This window comes from Mizuhopecten yessoensis, unplaced genomic scaffold, assembly GCF_002113885.1.
Source record: "Mizuhopecten yessoensis strain PY_sf001 unplaced genomic scaffold, ASM211388v2 scaffold715985, whole genome shotgun sequence".
Taxonomy (NCBI): domain Eukaryota; kingdom Metazoa; phylum Mollusca; class Bivalvia; order Pectinida; family Pectinidae; genus Mizuhopecten; species Mizuhopecten yessoensis.
The window spans coordinates 64209-85451 of NW_018479890.1; the positions used below are offsets into that span (position 1 = coordinate 64209).

Consider the following 21243-nt stretch of genomic DNA (forward strand, 5'->3'; position numbering starts at 1 on the left):
GTAGTTTTTGACATAAACATTAAACCTAAGCACATTATATCACATGAATGTATCAATAATGATTCATCAGCAGTAGCCATAATCGTAAATTCATTACAATATGATTAGAACGCTGATTTTTTTTTAAGGCAAAATTTTAAACGCTGGAGTTTTTTTTAAGCAATCTAACTTAGATGGAATAATTTGCAAATATATCTCGCTATATAAAGCCTGTAAACGTGACGTACCTCAATACTTTACATCGTAGACATAATAACATCGAATTGTCAGTAAAATCGTAGCTCAAACTCATCAACTCTGTAGTTTAGAAAATCAAGGATGTTACTATCAAGAAAAAGTAAATTTAACGATCGCAAAAAAACAAATCGAATTCGTCCCGCTTGCTTATCGTTTAACTTAGCTGTAGGCTGTTCTGTTGTTGATTGTAGATTACTTTCTATACCATTTGGTCGACTTTCAGGTAGGATCTGGCAAGGGCAATAGTTCACCTATCCATTGTTATATTAGAACGCACACCCACATATATTTAACGTGATCACATACAAGGTATTATGGTATTGGTTTGTTAATAATAATAATAATAATAAACTAAGCATTAAAGATTTGAACTTTCTTTATTCAGTATCATTTTATTAACGTGTTACACCGTGCAAATTGGTTAGGGGCTGGCCATCAGCTGTTTTCAGTAGTACTAGTCACAAATTACTCCGGACAATTATAACTAAGCGAACCTTTTCACTAAAACACATCTTTCTAAATGAAACGTTGTTATTGTTCACAATTAGTAAGAATTATAATGATCTTCCGAGTTTTGAAACTGTATTGTAATGATGTATGTGTGTGCACAGCGTTAAATCAATGTCTGCAGTGCTAGCGTCCGATTTGAATCTAGTGACACTTTTACATAAATAAATAAATTCTCTGTAATGTCTGTATTACATCCTCCACATAACATTGATATTGTACCTGGTTTTTGTTTCCACATATGCACACAGCGTACAGTATGCGAACTTGTATGTACTGTGAGGTGAGGTAAAACTTTATTATAATACACCTTTCTACAGGTAAGGGTTTATTATAATACACCTTTCTACAGGTAAGGCTTTATTGTTATACACCTTTTTACAAGTAAGGCTTAATTATAATGCACCTTTCTACAGGTAGGGCTTTATTATAATACACATTTCTACAGGTAAGGCTTTATTTGAAAGAGCAATGCAGATTTTAAATACACACATAGATAAAACACCTGTTTCTACAGACAGGGTTGAAATAAGCATGTGATAATGAATTCATTTATATACAATATGTTATTCTACAGCTACCAGACGGACACAATTGTTTATATAGGTAAGGCTGGAGGAGCATAAGATAATCAAAACACACATTTAAACATGTTCAATAATGTACAATATTCCCTGAATAACGAACAAAAGATTGTTGACATCAATGCTCAGACAGTCACTGCATATTTCTTCATCAAATATGATTTGTATCTGGTGGTTCAATTTTCTTCAATGAAAACGATTTCAGTTTAAATGAACGCCGCTGGTCATTTCGGTCATGTATCGCAGAAAGTCGCTTTGAGGATTTTCGGTTGTATACGGCAAGACTCTGTCAGGAGAAAAAATATATTATACAAAAACAAGTAGAACTTGGAACAGGGGAGGCACAAAAACAACAAAACCTGGACCAAGGATGGGTGGGTATTTCCAACACCATGTACGGAAGCCTAGAAGCAATGAACACGATTGTAATCTTGTCCAACCTTTCTATTTCATAGTTGCGAAATGGGTCATTATTGCAACCGTAATTATGAGTATATATATCAATAAGGTGGATGCCTTTCCTATAGACTACCTCAGGTATGTATCATAAAGTAAAAGACAGCCTTTCCGGTAGATAACCTTGGGTATGTAACATCAAGTAAGATGGTAAGTCATTCTTGGTATATAACTTCAAATAAGAGAAAGCAAACGGAATTTTAAAACGTTTTAATTAATCGATTTTAACAGTGGAAAGCAACCGATGAAAGAGCAACACTCGAGCTGTGACGCGTGTGTGGTACAAAGTTTAGAAACGAATTTACAGACAATTATCATTCCTAAGCTTAAGCTTAAGTAGGTATGGCGTTACAGTTAATCCGTCGCGGAATCCAAAGTACTCTGCATAACATTACAACACCACCATTTTAACACTTCATACGTCTTAATTCATGAAATATTTGATTAAGTTGATGTCCATTTTGAAGATGACATGATGAAAATAACGAAATCAACATACTACAATGAAAAGCAATCCCTTATGAGTGATGTTCCCCGTTACATTGTAGGACAACCCCCTGTTATAAATAATGTAATACTGCCAATGGTGAAGAACGGAGGATGACAAATGGCTTTTTTGTTTGGGGTGTTTTATGTTTTCGCCTCTCCCCAGCTTTTAGTGTAGACTTTGTGACCTTGCATATCAACATTGTATTTATGTTTTCGCCTCTCCCAAGCTTTTAGTGTAGACTTTGTGACCTTGCATATCAATATTGTATTTATGTTTTCGCCTCTCCTCAGCTTTTAGTGTAGACTTTGTGACCTTGCATATCAACATTGTATTTATGTTTTCGTCTCTCACCAGCTTTTAGTGTAGACTCATATCAACATTGTATATATGTTTTAGTTATCTTCAGCATGGAAAACAAAGAAAATTTATTAAGATTTTATGACCTACCTCGTCATCAGGTACATCAATGGGCGGTGGCAAATTCATAGATTCCTCTAAATATCTCCTCTTTCTTGAAAACAGAATCACCACATATGTTTCATTGTAGATACATATTTTTGCAAAGGCCATTCTTGTCTGCCTTTTTTTGATATCAAAATCATTACGTGTTCAAAATTTAAAAAACATAGATGTATCTCGAAACAAGAGACTTAATTATTAGAAATGAAAAAGAGGTTTTATAAACATGAATTTCCTACAGTTGGATATAAAATGTTTGTGCATGAAAATACACATAACGTAATAACAAGTTATATAGACTTACTGTTTCTTCAGAAGCTTACGAAACATCATAACAGATCAACAATACAATACAGTTTGGTCAGAGTAAGCCATTTTGTTATCCATATCGCGATGAATTACATCAGTTACTTTTTATATTTAGAGTGTCATAGGAATGTCCTATTCTTAAACATCTATATAAACTTACTTTTTTCTGTCCCTGGTGAAAAGGACTAAACACAGGATCACCAGCAATATAAGAACGAGGCCAGCCACGCCTCCTGCTAGTGCATAATTAAACATAGTTGTGTCGTGGAAGGCTGACCCTGATCCTGTAACAAAGAAAACCAGACACGTTTTACAAAATTGATTGGTGTACACTGGTGTATTTCTATCTGTATGGTACTTCACGTAAATCCACCTGGTAAAATACAAATTTTCGCTATTGAAATAGTATTTATTTCAATTTATTTAGCTGAACATTTCCCAGCTACTTTTTGAAATATGTATTCAGAAGGTAGCTAAAAGATCATTCTATCTGTCAAAAGACAGCTTGATAATTCCCTCTTTAACTAGATCAGCGTACCTGTCAATTTAGTAATGCTCTAATGGAATCTTACTTGGTAGCGTCACAGGCTCCGGTTGCTTTGTTACGAAGGCAGTCATGCCATTTGAAGTGCTTCCGATCGTATCAGTTGATGTAGATCCGTTGACACTGTCCGTGCGGAAGTTGAGAGTTTTGGTTGATCCATTTTCACCGTCACGATTTCCGTTTTCAGTGGTGTCAATGAAACCAGTCTGCCCTACTCCACTGATTCTGGTATATTTTTTTTCATTTTCCGTTATGTTATGGGAAGTCACTTCTGTTGTGCCGCGTTCTTCTTCTGTTGTGTCAGGAACTCCGTTAATGGTGAGTGTAGATCCTTCCCAATCTGTTGTTGAAATGGTTGAAAACAAACTTTGTGTTGATTCAATAATACTAACGTCATCATTTGTTGAAGTTTCTCCTCCAAGTGTTGTTTCGCGAGTTTTATCACTGTCATCTATGTTTTCAAGACACTGCGGATTATTGCTAAAACCTTTCTTGCGAGGTTTTCTTTCCTGATCATTACTTCCAGAGGTTTGTTCGATGTTGTTGTCACCCACACTAGTTGTTGTGCTTTCACGAGACGCTGTTCCTTTTCCCTTTCCTTTCTTTTTGTATTTCTTTTTCGGACGAGAAGTTGAAGATTCGTCAGATGCGGGTTCATTTTCTCCGCTTTGTCTGCCAGGGTTTTTCCCCTTTCCTTTCTTATTTGTAGGAGAAGTTGAAGATTCACCAGATGATGATTCGTTTTCTCCATTTTGTCCGCCAGGGGTTTTTCCATTTCCTTTCTTATTTGTAGAAGTAGTTGAAGATTCACCAGATGCTGGTTCGTTTTCGCCGCTTTGTCCGCCAGGGTTTTTTCCCTTTCCCTTTTTATTTGTACGAGATGTGGTGGTTTCGCGATTAACTGGTTTATTTTTATTTGTAACTTCACCTGAGTTTTGCCCTTTCCCTTTCTCACCTTTTCGAGATGTTGTTGAAATACGCGATGTTGTTGTTTCCCCAACTTGTTGTTGTCCTTCATCTCCGTCAGTCGGCCGCGGTGAACTCCTACTTTTTCCCTTCTTTTCTTTCGTCTTTTCGTTCTTGTTCTTGTTTGTGTCACGATTGTCATCTGCATTGGGATCTGATAGTTCCAATTGTCCTTTTCCAATATTAGCGACTTCAATGAAAACAACAAGCCATTAACATCATAATATAATTACAAATAAAACACGACGCGGACAAATTAGTGCAACAAATAAATACGAAACCTTATCATCATTCTCTCAATCTTTGAATCCTGCCCCATAAACCTGTCTAAACATATCATTTAGCTATATGATGCTCTTTGAAAATTCCCGAAATGTTTCTCCTATTTACAAAAACAGGTCTAGAAGCATCTAAATGTTTATCAATTATCTGTTTTGATTTCCCTTAGCGTGGACCTCCTAGACAAGTCTACGTGTAATAGAAATGATACATTTTCCATTTTGAAATTGGAGATTTCTTTTAAAACAAATACATGAAAACATCAAGCAGAAATAGAGTAGGCTTTGTCATGGTGTTGTGTAACCTCCATATTTGTTAAAATAACAAAACGTTACCTTTGCAGTGGCTAATGAATGAGTTGTTATCTGTTTGACAATCGCAGATTTTGTAGATGCATTCAAATTGGACTTCGTTCTGTTCCAGCATCTCCTGGATCGTCTCACAAGGCAGTCTTCTTCGACTCCTTGGAAGCTTAAACCGCATTGTTTTAACCTGAATGTCACATTCATCACAACTCATGCTAATTTCTACAAAATGCAAAAGAAAATGTCTACAAAACATGGATTGTGAAAAGATTCATGTAGCACAACCAAAAAATGTTTATGTGGGACGTTTCGATGATGCGTATGTACTCTGTCACCTTCATCAGACAAATGACCAGTGAAGCGTATGGATACAAAAGTATTAAAAATGTATGAGTTGCCCACGCAAATCGATGTCGATTCGGCTATGCTGTCAGCGTATGTACAATTAGTCTACTTTTTAGTGCTACTATGAAACATTTTTTTTTACTACTATGAAAAAATATCCGGAATAATACTCTGAAAAGGGTTATTATCTTTTCGTAAGTTGACAGGGGAAAATGTTTTGATGTTAAGATAATATGTAACTCCAAAGATTACCGAAGATATCTCCCTTTTCACATAAAACATTTTCTTGTTGAAGAAACGTCTTCAGCCCTTCAATCTCTATCGATATCATGTGGGTTTTTTCTGTGTCGTCACACTGCATACTACAGTCCCCTGTACCGTCACACAGAAGAGAGGCGGGTCGGCACCAAGGTATCCGGCGCTTTCCTATATCACACCTGTTCTGCAGTGCTTTAGATAGACATTCCCAGTCACACTTGGAGGCTTTTAACATAAAAATGTACATATAGTCAAAATTAAACTGTATGGATTAAAGAAGTTTAAACATTTGTGAGTTATTTAGCTGTAAACTTTTGAAACAGATTTGTGGTTCTTATCATCTGCTCATTTATTATGACAAAACTAAGCAATCTCCTACTGTTTTAATAATAAATGAAGTAAAATCCTGTCTTATTTCTAAAGCATAAGTTAAGTCATTCATTAGTAAAGGATAAAATGACGCTGACTCCTACATCATCAGTTAAATGATTACAGAAATTTGTATTTCTATAGCGCTATCTTACTGATTATATGGTGTTGTATTTCTATAGCGTTATCTAACTGATTAAATGGTGTTGTATTTCTATAGCATTATCTTACTGATTAAATGGTGTTGTATTTCTACAGCGTTATCTAACTGATTAAATGGTGTTGTATTTCAATAGCATTATCTTACTGATTAAATGGTGTTGTATTTCTACAGCGCTATCTTACTGATTAAATGGTGTTGTATTTCTACAGCGCTATCTTACTGATTAAATGGTGTTGTATTTCTATAGCGTTATCTTACTGATTAAATGGCGTTGTATTTCTATAGCGTTATCTTACTGATTAAATGGTGTTGTATTTCTACAGAGTTATCTAACTGATTAAATGGTGCTGTATTTCTACAGCGTTATCTTACTGATTAAATGGTGTTCTATTTCTACAGCGTTATCTTACTGATTAAATGGTGTTGTATTTCTATAGCGCTATCTTACTGATTAAATGGTGTTGTATTTCTACAGAGTTATCTAACTGATTAAATGGTGCTGTATTTCTATAGCGTTATCTTACTGATTAAATGGTGTTGTATTTCCATAGCGTTATCTTACTGATTAAATGGTGTTGTATTTCTATAGCGCTATCTTACTGATTAAATGGTGTTGTATTTCTATAGCGCTATCTTACTGATTAAATGGTGTTGTATTTCTATAGCGCTATCTTACTGATTAAATGGTGTTGTATTTCTATAGCGCTATCTTACTGATTAAATGGTGTTGTATTTCTACAGCGTTATCTAACTGATTAAATGGTGTTGTTTTTCTACAGCGCTCTCTGACTGATTAAATGGTGTTGTATTTCTACAGCGCTATCTTACTGATTAAATGGTGTTGTATTTCTACAGCATTATCTAACTGATTAAATGGTGATGTATTTCTATAGCGCTATCTTACTGATTAAATGGTGTTGTATTTCTACAACGTTATTTAAATGATTAAACGGTGTTTTATTGATATAGCATTATTTAAATGATTAAATGGTGTTGTTTTTCCAAGCGTTATTAAAATGATTAAATGGTGTTGCATTTTTATAGCATTATTGAAATGAGTATTTCTACAGCGTTACTTAAATGATTAACGGTATTTTGTTTCTATAGTGTTATTTAAATGATTAAATAGTGTTGTTTTTCTATAGCTTTATTCAAACAAATATGATGTGGTATTTCTACAGCGTAATTTAAAGAATAAATGATGTAACATTTATATAACGTTCGTTAAATGAAAAATATTATGGCATTTCTCTAGCTTCAGTTGAATTTTAATTGCATTAGTTAAAATATTAGATAAAGCTTTATTTCTACTGCATTAGTAATAAGATGAAATAGCGTTGTATATATATAGCATAAGTAAATAAAAATAACGTTTTTCTGTAGCGTTAGATAAATATTTTACTAGTGTTGTACTTCTAAAGCAATAGTAAAACTATTAAATAACGTTGTATATCTATAGCGTAAGTTAAATGATAAATGACGTTGTATTTCTATAGCGTGAGATAAAGGATTAAATGACGTATTTCTATAGCGTTAGATAGATAATAAATGTTTTTGTATTTCTATAGCGTTAGTTAAACGATTAAATGACGTTGTGTTTCTATAGCGTTAGATAAATGATAAATGTTGTTGTATTTCTATAGCGTTAGATAAAGGATTAAATAACGTAGTATTTCTATAGCCGTAGATACATGATACATGTTGTTGTATTTATATAGCGTTAGATAAATTATTAATGTTGTTGTATTTCTATAGCGGTAGATAAATGATAAATGACGTTGTATTTCTATAGCGTGATATAAAGGATTAAATGACGTTGTATTTCTATAGCGTTAGATAACTTATAAATGTTTTTGTATTTTTATAGCGTTAGATAAATGATAAATGTTGTTGTATTTCTTCTATAGCGTGAGATAAATGATTAAATGACGTTGTATTTCTACAGCGTGAGATAAATGATTAAATGACGTTGTATTTCTATAGTGTTAGTTAAATGATTAAATGACGTTGTATTTCTATAGCGTAAGATAAATAATTAAATGACGTTGTATTTCTATAGCGTTAGATAAAGGATTAAATGACGTTGTATTTCTATAGCGTTATATAAAGAATTAAATAACGTTGTATTTCTATAGCGTTAGCTAAATGATAAATGTTGTTGTATTTCTATAGCGTTAGATAAAGGATTAAATGACGTTGTATTTCTATAGCGTTAGATGTTTGATAAATGTTGTTGTATTTCTATAGCGTTAGATGTTTGATAAATAACGTAGTATTTATATAGCGGTAGATACATGATACATGTTGTTGTATTTCTATAGCGTTAGATACACGATTAAATGATGTTGTATTTCTATAGCGTTAGATAAATGATAAATGTTGTTGTATTTCTATAGCGTGAGATAAAGGATTAAATGACGTATTTCTATAGCGTTATATAAAGGATTAAAAGACGTTGTATTTCTATAGCGTTAGATAAATGATAAATGACGTTGTATTTCTATAGCGTTAGATAAAGAATTAAATAACGTAGTATTTCTATAGCGTTAGATAAATGATAAATGACGTTGTATTTCTATAGCGTTATATAAAGGATTAAATGACGTTGTATTTCTATAGCGTTAGATAAATAATAAAGGGTGATGCATGTCTAAAGTGTGAAACAAAGAGTTAAATGATGTTGCATAAAGGCCTTTATAGCGTGAATTAAAATGATAAAATCTCTTTAGCATAGGTAAAAAGAAAGAAAGAATGATGTTATATTTCTAAAGCGTTAGTTATGTAATTAAATGATGCTTTATTTCTCTTGCTTTAGTAAACTAATTCAATGATGTTATATTTCTATTGCATTTGGGAACGATTAAAGCATTATTCATTTCTATGATATTTAAACCATCACCAGGGACAAAACTGTTTATTCAGACTGCATTGATTATTCGATCAAACTCTCGATATGATTAGCCAGTAATTTCAAAGTTCATTCATCGTAGATGGCAATTGGTACAGTACAGCTGAAGAGATTTGCCATCGATCAGTATCGAAATGTGATAATGCTGGTACTCTATTGCTCCGTACAGAAAAAAATAGAAAATAAAACGCCTCAACGTTAAAACACAATCATGAACTCGATAGATAACATAACATATAGGAGCAGGACTTATCCGATGCTAAATATTTCACCTGGAAACCGGATAATGTGTGCCTTTTCAGTCAACCTTTGCATTGAGTGTATATGTGGACCCCCTTCGTCGTTACAACATGTATTTATTACTTATACATGCATACTGTGAAACACGGTTTATAACGACATTCGTCCAATGAAAGCACTATTAACAGAAAAAAACCTCACTTGTCAACTTCAAAAGAAAATGTATTCCCATGAAAAAGATATTGATGTTTGAATACAATCCATATCAAACATACTAGGATGCATGATCTGATGTGGTTAGCAGATATATGTTGAACAATATTTCTATTTTGTCATAAATTGTCTCAGTTGTAGTCGGCTATTTTTTTTTTTTTTTTTTTGAATGAATCGATCTCTAAATAATGAATATTGTTAACTCCCACAAACTGTAGGTAAATAATTGTTTTATGTCCATATTTACCTTCTAATGTGTATTGCGCCATTGTTTGGTAAACTCCAATATTAAATGCGCCTGCTCCTAAAGTAAATTTAATTAACCGCTTGATGCATCTCCTTCACGAATTATCCCTAAAATGGCTGATGTCAGCAACCGAATATACGAGAAATAGTACAAATGTGTGGGAGGGAAACTATACCGATACAAAACGGAAAACGCCCGGAAACTAACAGAAATGATGACGTGTTTCCGGTCAATGCTATTATCATTTCCAACATTAAACCCTTTGTACTTATGCATATAGTACAGCTGTACGTATTTTGAAATAAAACATATCAATGACATTGTTTTAAAATTCATTGCAACACAAATTCGTTAAAGTGATATTAAACATCATAATATCATATTGTATTTTTTTATTTTGGAAAATTATGTTCATGAATTATCTTTCCTGTTTTGGGGGAGTTCAGAAAAATATCACTATACCTTTATATTATATATTGTTAACATGTTGTTTTCTACATCAATAAGCAACTCGGATCCAGCCGGACTAATACAAGCTACTACTGAATTTCATAGAAGTCTACGACATGCAATGGGCAAAACGAGAGCATGATGAAAATAGATTTACGTTAAGAATCTATCAGTGCATAGTTCTAAAATATTTAAGCAGCTTGAAGTCCAAAATGGAAACTAAACGTAAGTCTGTATTGATATCCTGTCCCATATGTAAAAATCGCACTCATTTCTTTTCTTAAGAACGTTATTTAGTTGGCAAACAAAGTACACCTGTATCTCACAACTGTGTTTAGCTTGCAACTAGACGTAAGCTTGCCTAATTATCATGTCATCATTACTCATACCAATCGTTAACTTGTCAAGCTACTGTATGACAAGATATACGAACCTACATCTATTTTAGAATTTAGAAATCGCGAGTTACTTTACCTAGGCATTATCCAAACTTTTTACCAGCACTCCTAATATTGCTTATATTGGTCAGCCGAACAATGACACTGTATTATAATATACAACATTTGATATATAGCGCCCTATCTAGCTAACATAAGCTACTCTAAAGCGCGTTACAGTACATATACACACAATTAATACAATTATCATATACATTAATCAAGTATCAGGCGCTCATTACTAGTCCCATGCCACCTGGCTTATATATCCCTATGTGTGTATGCCTGCGTGTGTGCTTGAGATGTATTGTAAGTAGATTTTGAAGAATTAAACAAATTATTTTCATTTATATTGAACGTACAATGTAGTCCCCCAAAATATTTCCTCTATTAGAATATTTCAGATTTTTCTCCCGTTCTTCACCAAACTAAAGAAAATCCTTCCTATTTATTTATTGAAGAAAAAACTTCGTTCTCTTAATCATGACAGCAAACAGTGATATAAAATGTACGACTGTAACCTATTGAAACCAAATTAAACGAACGAAAAGGACGCGATGAAAAAAAAATTGAGGAAAAAGTCTTGAAAATGATTGAATTTTTGTTGCAAAAAAAATGTGTTCAGTGTTAGTATCTTAAAGCGGGTTATTTTCTTATCCGTGGCGCAAAATGTGCCCTTCTCATTGCTGCCTTTGTTTTTGTTTCACATTTGGCTGAATGTTTTGAAGAACGTAAATGTCAGGTCATTAAACCTTGTCACATCCTCCAATTCTGTTTCGAGATAACATATATCGACGATGCGTTGCCTTTAAAGAACACGAAATTGCTGACCAAGTCGCTCGTAAAAAAACATGATCTTTAAACCAAGGACTGTTCTGGCTACTCTACACCAGCCGCTTAACTAGATCCATACCTCAATCATACCCGACAGGGATGGCTTACTACTATTGTAAATGACAAGACTTCGATTTGCCGTTTGTAAACTTTCTCATATCTGCACAAGTTAGTGACAGGTTGATGGAGGGTATAGCCGGGTTTCTGTTCACCATTATGACCTCATTACGATTTTTTTTGATTTCCTTGTGTGATATGTATATCGCCTTTTTTATTTTGCTCATTAGTAGGCCGTAGGGTTTCGCTAACACAGGCCAGGTTCCCACATTGAGGACGTAATATAAACTAAATTGACATGACTATTCCGTCTGAACTACGTATAAACAACAAAAATAAATCCAACATTTATGCAAAAGACTTGATCTTCCCTCCATGAATTCAAAGTCAAAACAAAATCATTTGAACCTTCCTCCCATTGTAAAATAATCGAAACATTTTTTTCATCGAAAATGCGTTGTAAAATAAATGCAATCAATAACACAAATCACTTAAACACGAAAAAATCTCAGCACAATAGATTATATGTTTTTGATATCACATTACATTATGTACGCTCTCAGGTTTAACAGAATGCTGGCTGATATCGACATGTTCTATCGCGTATCCGGTTCGGCAATGCTTAGGCGCTGTAACCATGCTGTAATCACTACTTATGACAGAACACCTGTAGAAAAATGTATGATACATTAGGTTTACACTGAGCTACATAATATGTGTACTATAAATACACCCTTTGAACTTTTAATAATCTCAGTTGGATGTATAAATGAAGCGTTTTCTCTGCGCTACTGCTTCGTCAATACGTCGAATCACTGAATACAAATGAGCAGAATAATGAGCAGTAGTAAGACCTGTGTATAGTCTGATAACGATTCGGCGGTGTTGACCTGTAGAAATGATGAATCGTTATTTGATTAACCTTCAATCTAGACGAAAATAAAAAAGATGAAATTTAAGTTTGACACCACATCAGCGAATAAAGAGTAAACCGTAAAATATCGACATGTTTATATTGTCGACCTTGATCTTTCCGTTTGTTGATGGTCACGCCCCTGTTTAGCAAACTTTGGGTGGTAAGATTTGCATAGGTTGCTTTCCTCATTACAAGGATTCGACCTTGATTAACACGATTTGCAAATGTTTCTTTTGCTCATGTTCGCTCTAGTTTCATCGATGTTCATTTCGAACGACACTTTTGATATCTTTCCGGTATTCTGTTTGTTCTCTTTCACCCTGATGTCTTTTTATAAAAGTATTGCTTTGGGTTCAATTTCCTCTACCGTCTCGGGTTTAACGTCCTTTAAACAAAAAGTAATAAAATGATACACTTCAAATTTATTACATTTCGATTCCGGTAAATCATAAATTGAAAAATACCCCTTTTAACTTGTAAATTGTGTTATCATGATTACTTAAATGTTGATACAGCAACATCAAAATATTATATTTGTAAATGTATTTCAGTGTCGCTTACCCATACGGAACACCTGGTCTTATTTCCCCTGTACTGTACAATGGTCTTCATGCATGTAAAACATTCCCTTGCTATGATTTTGCCTTAATTTTATCGATTTTGTGTTTGAATTACGGTTTTGCAGACACTTCCGTGTTCTGTTGTAGAGTGTAATTGAACATATCACGATTAGCAATCTTCTGGCACAGCAAAATCAGAATATGTAAACACTTTTATATCGCATTATACATCTACTTTAACGAAACTACGAATTCTCTGAAATTGGCACTATTTTTTTCCATTACTACTTTGAATCACAAAGTCTGTGGTTTGGATTATATCATTGTTAGTTTGTTCATGTTCAGCCTTATCATCTCTAATCCGTCTATAGATCGTATTTCATTTGGTAAAATCAAACATTTTTAAAAATATGATTATTTATTAACGTACGATGCTATATAATCTCCACATACTATTGTGTTGTGACAGAATTCAGATATCGATTTTTCATTGAACAGAACAGATTTAAACTGGATTGTTTGATACAAATAGTAGGCCGTGACGAAGGGGACACGTTCAACGTGCCATTCAACTGAATAAACCATAATACCAAGTGTCAGTTGATAGTTGTCAATGTCTCCTGTCAGTCGTTGTGGTTTAAATATGTAGTCTATGTTGTATTATACGGATATATTTCATCTGCATGTAAATATTTTATTATAAATATTGTGCAGGTGTATTCTTCAAGAGCTTATTCATCTTCAACATACATGTATCTGAGCATATGTAAAATTAATGAACGCAGTTTATAGTTCGGTATATAATTAGTGCTAAAATTGAAAAATACAGTTTTAAAAATAGTTATTAAATAAAAACGTTATTTGTTTGTTTGCTTTTAAAATATTACTTATGCTATGATATTAATAAACCATTGTCTTATCTAAAGAAACAAAATCTTAATTGTATGAACAAGGGTTTGCAAATATATTTTCGAAGGCAATAGTAAGTTTATTATGAATTGACATTTAGTAATACTGTAATAAATCAATTAATTGTTAGTATGAAGAAAGAAGATATTATGAAAAAGGAATATATTATTTTAGGGTTAACTCGAAACGAAAAATATCACGAAAGCGATTATTTTCTTTTCGAAAGTGAAACAGCCTAAATGCTTGTTTTCAAAATAGATATATGTAACTGAACTGAACAAGATATTTTGCACGATCTCGCATCTAGTAGGTTCTGCGTGCTTGTGTGATACCATTGCTGCCCGAAAACAAGTATACAATAAGGACTCAGCATTGTTCAAATCTCGTACACGAACACGACCCAGTATATGCATTGATTTAAATCCACTGGCACCATGAAATACGTCTCTATGATCATTGTAAAGCTGTCCAATTCAGCCTGTATCGCCATATTGATAAAAAAAACCATTCGTCTGTAAATTCCACTACATGCGGTGTAGATCGTTAATTATGAATGGTGCAGGTAATTAACCCCGGTGTGTGATGCTTTCAGCGTTTGATGCCTTCTCAGATGATAGTTTTAGTTATGGCACGGAGTCGGCTGGATATTGACCACCACTGTCAGACAGAGTAGCGTCACTGGCATGGAGCCTACACACAGGAGGAATAAAGCATCGGGAAACTGTTAGTTTGGTATATTACTTATATAACAATGGAATTGCTTGCTTGAAAACATTTTAGGTTTACTTACCTATTTGATGATGGATAAAACTTGAACGTATGGACATACTTTGAAATACAAGCAGCTAACATGTTTACCTGCAATGCAATAGGAATTACAGCGAACATATTGCAGGCAAAATGATTTGTTAGAGCGTTAACAAGGACTTCTCCCACAAGGCTTTATTACTCTTGAGGTATAGAAAATAACATCCAGAGATGTAGTATCGTATGTTAATTAGACGCACCTGCCGATATAGCTACCGCCCAATGGTGATCTAACAGGCATTGACCGCCCTTGTTACCTACATACCTATACCCAGGTGTGCTCAATTAAATAACTATTGATTGGTGATATTTGATTAAAAAAATATCTGACAAAACAGTGGAATGACATTGACCTTATTACAACAGATTACCAGTCGGATGTGTTTAGAGTTTATCGAGATGAGGCTGCTGAAGAGAACACACGGAGGCATATAGTGTTATCTCTCACCTGTTTTCAATGTTGTATAAGGTATTGCGTCATACCACCAGCCGCTGTACCACAGCGTGTTTAACAGACGACCCACTGGTCCACGAATTCCCTCTCACTCAGCCAGGAATGAAGTCATGGATAACCTAGACGGGATTTGGTAAGTTTTGTATTTTAATCTGGATGTCTCATGAACAGCTGTGATTAAGCTTACTGATGTTTAATTAAGCTGATGTTCTCTTGTTCTGCTTTATTGAAATACTTCTATATCCACGAATTTAGAAGTTTTAAAAATTGTATATATAACACTGTTCGTTATAGTAACCATTTATCACCATATGATGACAAGGATATACTCGTGTTAAACATGTTCATATATGTTGGTGATATTTTATTTACTTTTCTGCTTCATATACAAGCGATCTATACACATATATTTATCTTTAGACGATATTCTATTGCGATGATGGTGTTTCCTCTAAGATGCTTTTAGAACAACTGACCTTGCTGCTACTGGTACACAGAATAAGGTAGTTGTTTATGCATGATTTATTGTATGTATTGTCTTTACGACAATGTCACTGAAGACGTTTTCCTGTTGCCTTCCTGTCGTAACAGAACCATGTTTACGTTTATCGTATACAGTTCAATGAAACCAACGATACTGATATAGGTATGCAGTATGTACGTATTGTTAAAATAACAAAGCTAGCACATGTATCAGTAAGTACGTGCATAAGCCGAATACAAATAGAATACGTTTTGTTAGCATGATTACAAATGGAAGTCTGGCTCCAGTTGGTCAAAGGCTGGATAACTTAACCAGTGGTTAATGAAAACATATAATGTATGCCAATAAAAAAGCAAGCTTTCAAAGCAAGGTCCTATAACATGATTTTTATATCAACTTATCAATTGCAGTGAACTGTTATCGGATTTCTTCATTATCTTGTATCCATGTTTTTAAAAAAACAAAAACTTTACCACACGAACACTCTTACCAACCTTCGAACACCTATAGGCATGGTCGACTTGTAGATGCATTGACAATGCAGTTATATATCAACTGCTATTTCTATTGAGACTTTACGCTGAGGCCCTTTCTGTAATCCTCATTTTCCTAGTAGCTGCTTTTGTAAGATGACTATGTGAGATATTCAATTAAAGCCGACAATTGTACGTGGGAAATAGTCAAAAGATGAATATATGTTACTCAGTATACGAGTACCTGGGTAAGTCACATTTAAAATAGGTGCTATTCAATATTTGATGCGTATATAATATTTAACGTCAATATATGATGAATTTGTTATATTTACCCGGATTCTATGCTGTTTAATATATGATAAATATATAATATTACATACAAGATAAATATGTGATATTTCAAATAACAATACTATATTGAAAATAAGGGTATAAATGTTGAATCTTCGTGTCGTATTGGCGTGTATCTGACAGATGTGTATAAATGTTGAATCTTCGTGTATCTGTCAGACGTGTATACATGTTGAATCTTCGTGTATCTGTCAGATGTGTATAAATGTTTATCTTTGTGTATCTGTCAGTCGGTATAAATGTTGAATCTTCGTGTATCTGTCAGATGTTTATAAATGTTGATCTTCGTGTATCTGTCAGATGTTTATAAATGTTGATGTTCGTGTATCTGTCGGATGTTTATAAATGTTGATCTTTGTGTATCTGTCAGATGTTTATAAATGTTGATCTTTGTGTATCTGTCAGATGTGTATATAATCTTCGTGTATCTGTCAGATGTTTACATGTATAAATGTTGATCTTTGTGTATCTGTCAGATGTGTATAAATGTTGATCTTTGTGTATCTGTCAGTCGGTATAAATGTTGAATCTTCGTGTATCTGTCAGATGTGTATAAATGTTGATCTTCGTGTATCTGTCAGATGTTTATAAATGTTGATCTTTGTGTATCTGTCAGATGTTTATAAATGTTGATCTTCGTGTATCTGTCAGATGTGTTTAATATTGAAGCTTGTGTATTTGTCAGATGTGTATAGAATCTTCGTGTATCTGTCAGATGTGTATAAATGTTGTTGTTCTTTGTGTATCTGTCAGGTGTTTATAAATGTTGATCTTCGTGTATCTGTCAGATGTGTGTAAATGTTGAACTTTGTGCATCTGTCAGATGTGTATAGAATCTTCGTGTATCTGTCAGCCGTGTCTAAAATTGAAGTTTTTATTTCTGTCATATGTGTATAAATGTTGAATCGTCGTGTATCTGTCAGCTGTGTGTAAATGTTGAATCTTCGTGTATCTGTCAGATGTGTATAAGTGTTGAAGCTTCGTGTATCTGTTAGACGTGTTTAAATGTTGAATCTTCGTGTATCTGTCAGACGTGTATAAATGTTGAATCTTCGTGTATCTGTCAGACGTGTATAGAATCTTCGTGTATCTGTCAGACGTGTATAATATTGAAGCTTGTGTATTTGTCAGATGTGTATAGAATCTTCGTGTATCTGTCAGATTTGTATAATGTTGAAGCTTGTGTATATGTCAGATGTGTATACATGTTGAATCTTCGTGTATCTGTCAGATGTGTATAAATGTTGTTGATCTTTGTGTATCTGTCAGGTGTTTATAAATGTTGATCTTCGTGTATCTGTCAGATGTGTGTAAATGTTGAACTTTGTGCATCTGTCAGATGTGTATAGAATCTTCGTGTATCTGTCAGCCGTGTCTAAAATTGAAGTTTTTATTTCTGTCATATGTGTATAAATGTTGAATCGTCGTGTATCTGTCAGCTGTGTGTAAATGTTGAATCTTCGTGTATCTGTCAGATGTGTATAAGTGTTGAAGCTTCGTGTATCTGTTAGACGTGTTTAAATGTTGAATCTTCGTGTATCTGTCAGACGTGTATAAATGTTGAATCTTCGTGTATCTGTCAGACGTGTATAGATGTTGAATCTTTGTGTATCTGTCAGATGTGTATAGAATCTTCGTGTATCTGTCAGACGTGTATAATATTGAAGCTTGTGTATCTGTCAGACGTGTATAATATTGACGCTTTTGTATCTGTCAGACGTGTATAATATTGACGCTTTTGTATCTGTCAGATGTGTATAATATTGAAGCTTGTTTATCTGTCAGATGTGTATATAATCTTTGTGTATCTGTCAGACGTGAATAATATTGAAGCTTGTGTATCTGTCAGATGTGTATAGAATCTTCGTGTATCTGTCAAATCATGGTGTACCTGTCAAAAACTCAAGGAACTTAATCTTTGTACAAATGTCAAATATGTCACATGATTAACGAACTTAGTGCTGTCAACCTACCAGATGTGTCACAAAATTAAGAAACTAATTCGTTTGAACAGTTTTTCTTATTTTAACAAAGGTCAACATTTGGCCCCCACTTTGATTTCCTTTATTCTTTTGCCATATGTAGATACATAAAAATTATCAATAACTGCAAAAATGATTATTCATAATTGTTACTGATAACCGTAGTGGACCTCCTTGCATAACACCAGGTTGAGTGACGGGGGTATCCGATACAAATGTTATTTTGGAAATGAATTATGATAGTGTATAGTGTATAAAATTACTGTTATTTTGATACTAAATATGTCATATTGGCAGGCATGAAGCAAGCGTAGTGATACTTTTAATTGGAAAAACATGCAAAATTTTCACAAAATTTAAAATAAAACTAACATTGTCAACTTGCCTTTATATGGTTACAATGGTAGTCTATATCTTAAATTTCATTAAAAACTTCCTATATATGTATTCTGTCTACAGAATCATTTTTATGTAATATCAAAACCGGTAATGTACTTTTTTAGCATGCCAAACATGATCAATGCCCAATTTCACATAACCTTTAAGATTTGACTATCAATGTTTATTATGATAAATACCGATACATTTTCTGTTTTTGTATCATACTAAAACACTTTATTATGTTAGGCATGTTTTCAAGTTATGTGCAGCAGTAATAGCTCATAAATATGTATTCTGTCATAGTAATCTTTCCTCTGGAGAACTACTTTAGGTTTGAGATTGTGTTATAGACAAAGCTATGCAATTATTTAAAAATAAATAAAATAATCTTAATAACAAAACCATTATACACTTTAGTATTACCCCGCAACGAAGTAAGGAGTGGGGTAGGGGTGGATGGGGGGTGGGAATACTGGAATCAGCTTGTCTATCTGTCAACTCATTCTAAAGTAGTGGACCTATTTCAATGAAAGTTTCCTGATATGATAGCTGATACCTGAAGTTATGCATCCATGTATTATTTTTTCATTCTGATCTTTTTTCCCCCTCAAAGTTATGGCCTTGTGTTGAAAAATCCTTGTCCGGATATGTCCTCCAAAACTAAGGGGTCAATTTCAACGAAAGTTTCCAGATATGGTAACAACCGTCTGATGGTGTGCATCCAGGATTTATTTTTTCAATCTGACTAATTTTTTTACGGAGAATGGCCTTTTGTTGAATAACACTTGTCCAGACCACTCCTCCAAAACTATTGGGCTAATTTCAACGGAAGTTTACAGATATGGTAACTGCCGTCTGACATTGTGCATCCAAGAAGTATGTTTTCATTCCGACCCCTTAAAAAGGAGTTATGGTCTTTTCTTAAAAAAAAAATGTGTCTGCCTCTTAAACTTCTGGGCCAATTTCATGAAAGCTTACAGATATGATAATTACCCCCTGATGTTTTGCATCAGGGTAGTATTTGTTCATTTCAAGCCTTTTAAGGAGTTATGGCCCTTTGTTAAAAATCTTTGTCTTGATAACTCTTCCTTAACTACTAGAACGATTTCAGCAAAAGTGGGTCATCTAGGCTAACAAGATGTGGTATGAAAGTATGTTTTGGCATAGGAAGGGAATACAAGAAGTATGTCAGTGACATATATACATACATATTTACTGGTGGGAGACTATGGATTAATTTGCAATGCTTTGCCTTAGTTAGCCTTTAGATTACAGTTCTGGTTTATATAGGAGTGAAGGTTTTAGTTAATCTTTGGCTTACAGTTCTAGTTATTATTTTTGTAGCCTTTTGACCATTCATTAAACAAAATATGAAGGGATATTACACTTTTTTATATCGTTAACTCTAAACAAATAAAGTAAGGAAAGATACCCTTGTCTAACTCCCCATTCAAAAAAATTATTTCGGCACATTTGGTTTTTGTGGCCTTAATCAAAGGTCAAGGTAATCAAAATTAACAACAATTAAACACATTTACATGAACAACCTTCTTACCAAATATCAACACCCAATGACCTTTAGTCATGAAGAAACAGACAAATTTACCGGTTTTCATTTTTTTTGAAATTCCTGATGTTGAAAGATATTATCGGTAGCCAACTTTTTCAAGAAGTAAGAAAAATAGACTAGTTTTAGAACTATATGAATTAACGTGTCAAAAATGGAAAATTTCTCATCAGAAATGAAATTTCACACATTTTTCTGCTTAATTCTTAAATAAAAAGAACAATTCTTTATGAAATAGTGTAATATTCGGTATCAAAATAACAGTTGAAATACATTGCACACGATGATGATATAATGTTATAGTAATTGTGCCATTTAAATGCTCTAGGAGGAATTGTATCACTGCACCTTTAACACACACACAGGTGTAAGTCAAGGAGGTTTCATTTATCATCAAATGAATTCTGAAACTAACTGTTCCTGATTAAAGCTTCCTATACCCATACCTTATTGGATTTATCTTGTTTTGAAATTCCAAGTGGGGGCCGACGCTAATGTTAAATCTCCATAGGCGTTGACCCTACCTGTGTTGTTACAAGTCAATTGGATGGAATAAAAGGCAAGCCTATATAAATTCTCTCCAAAGGTGGCTAAAGTAATGGATTTTGTAATTTTGGATTTAATTTTACACATCAATTTTGAAATGAAATTGTGTAGTTGGCGTATATTTGGGTACCTGTCACAAAGTCAATGAAATAG

The 21243-nt window shown here is 33.5% G+C and overlaps 1 protein-coding gene across 1 annotated transcript; it reads right to left on the reverse strand.

The window, feature by feature from the left end:
* Positions 1-623: 623 nt before the first annotated feature.
* Positions 624-9901, reverse strand: LOC110441474 (protein qua-1-like). The gene is made up of 7 exons (XM_021484632.1): positions 9880-9901; positions 5734-5964; positions 5167-5358; positions 3615-4742; positions 3203-3326; positions 2722-2785; positions 624-1614 (listed from the first exon to the last, which is right to left on the reverse strand). Exons 1-7 carry the CDS (start codon positions 9899-9901, stop codon positions 1480-1482), a joined length of 1896 nt encoding a protein of 631 aa, XP_021340307.1. The 3' UTR covers positions 624-1479.
* Positions 9902-21243: the final 11342 nt, after the last annotated feature.

What these genes read in the sequence shown, in the direction of transcription:
- LOC110441474 (XM_021484632.1), bottom strand. Translation starts at nt 9,901, where the DNA reads ATGGCGCAATACACATTAGAAG. An exon ending in TGAAAAGGGAGATATCTTCG is followed by an intron (nt 5,359 to 5,733) that starts GTAATCTTTGGA and finishes TGCATTTTGTAG; the next exon opens with AAATTAGCATGAGTTGTGAT. An exon ending in ATTCATTAGCCACTGCAAAG is followed by an intron (nt 4,743 to 5,166) that starts GTAACGTTTTGT and finishes TTTTCATTGAAG; the next exon opens with TCGCTAATATTGGAAAAGGA.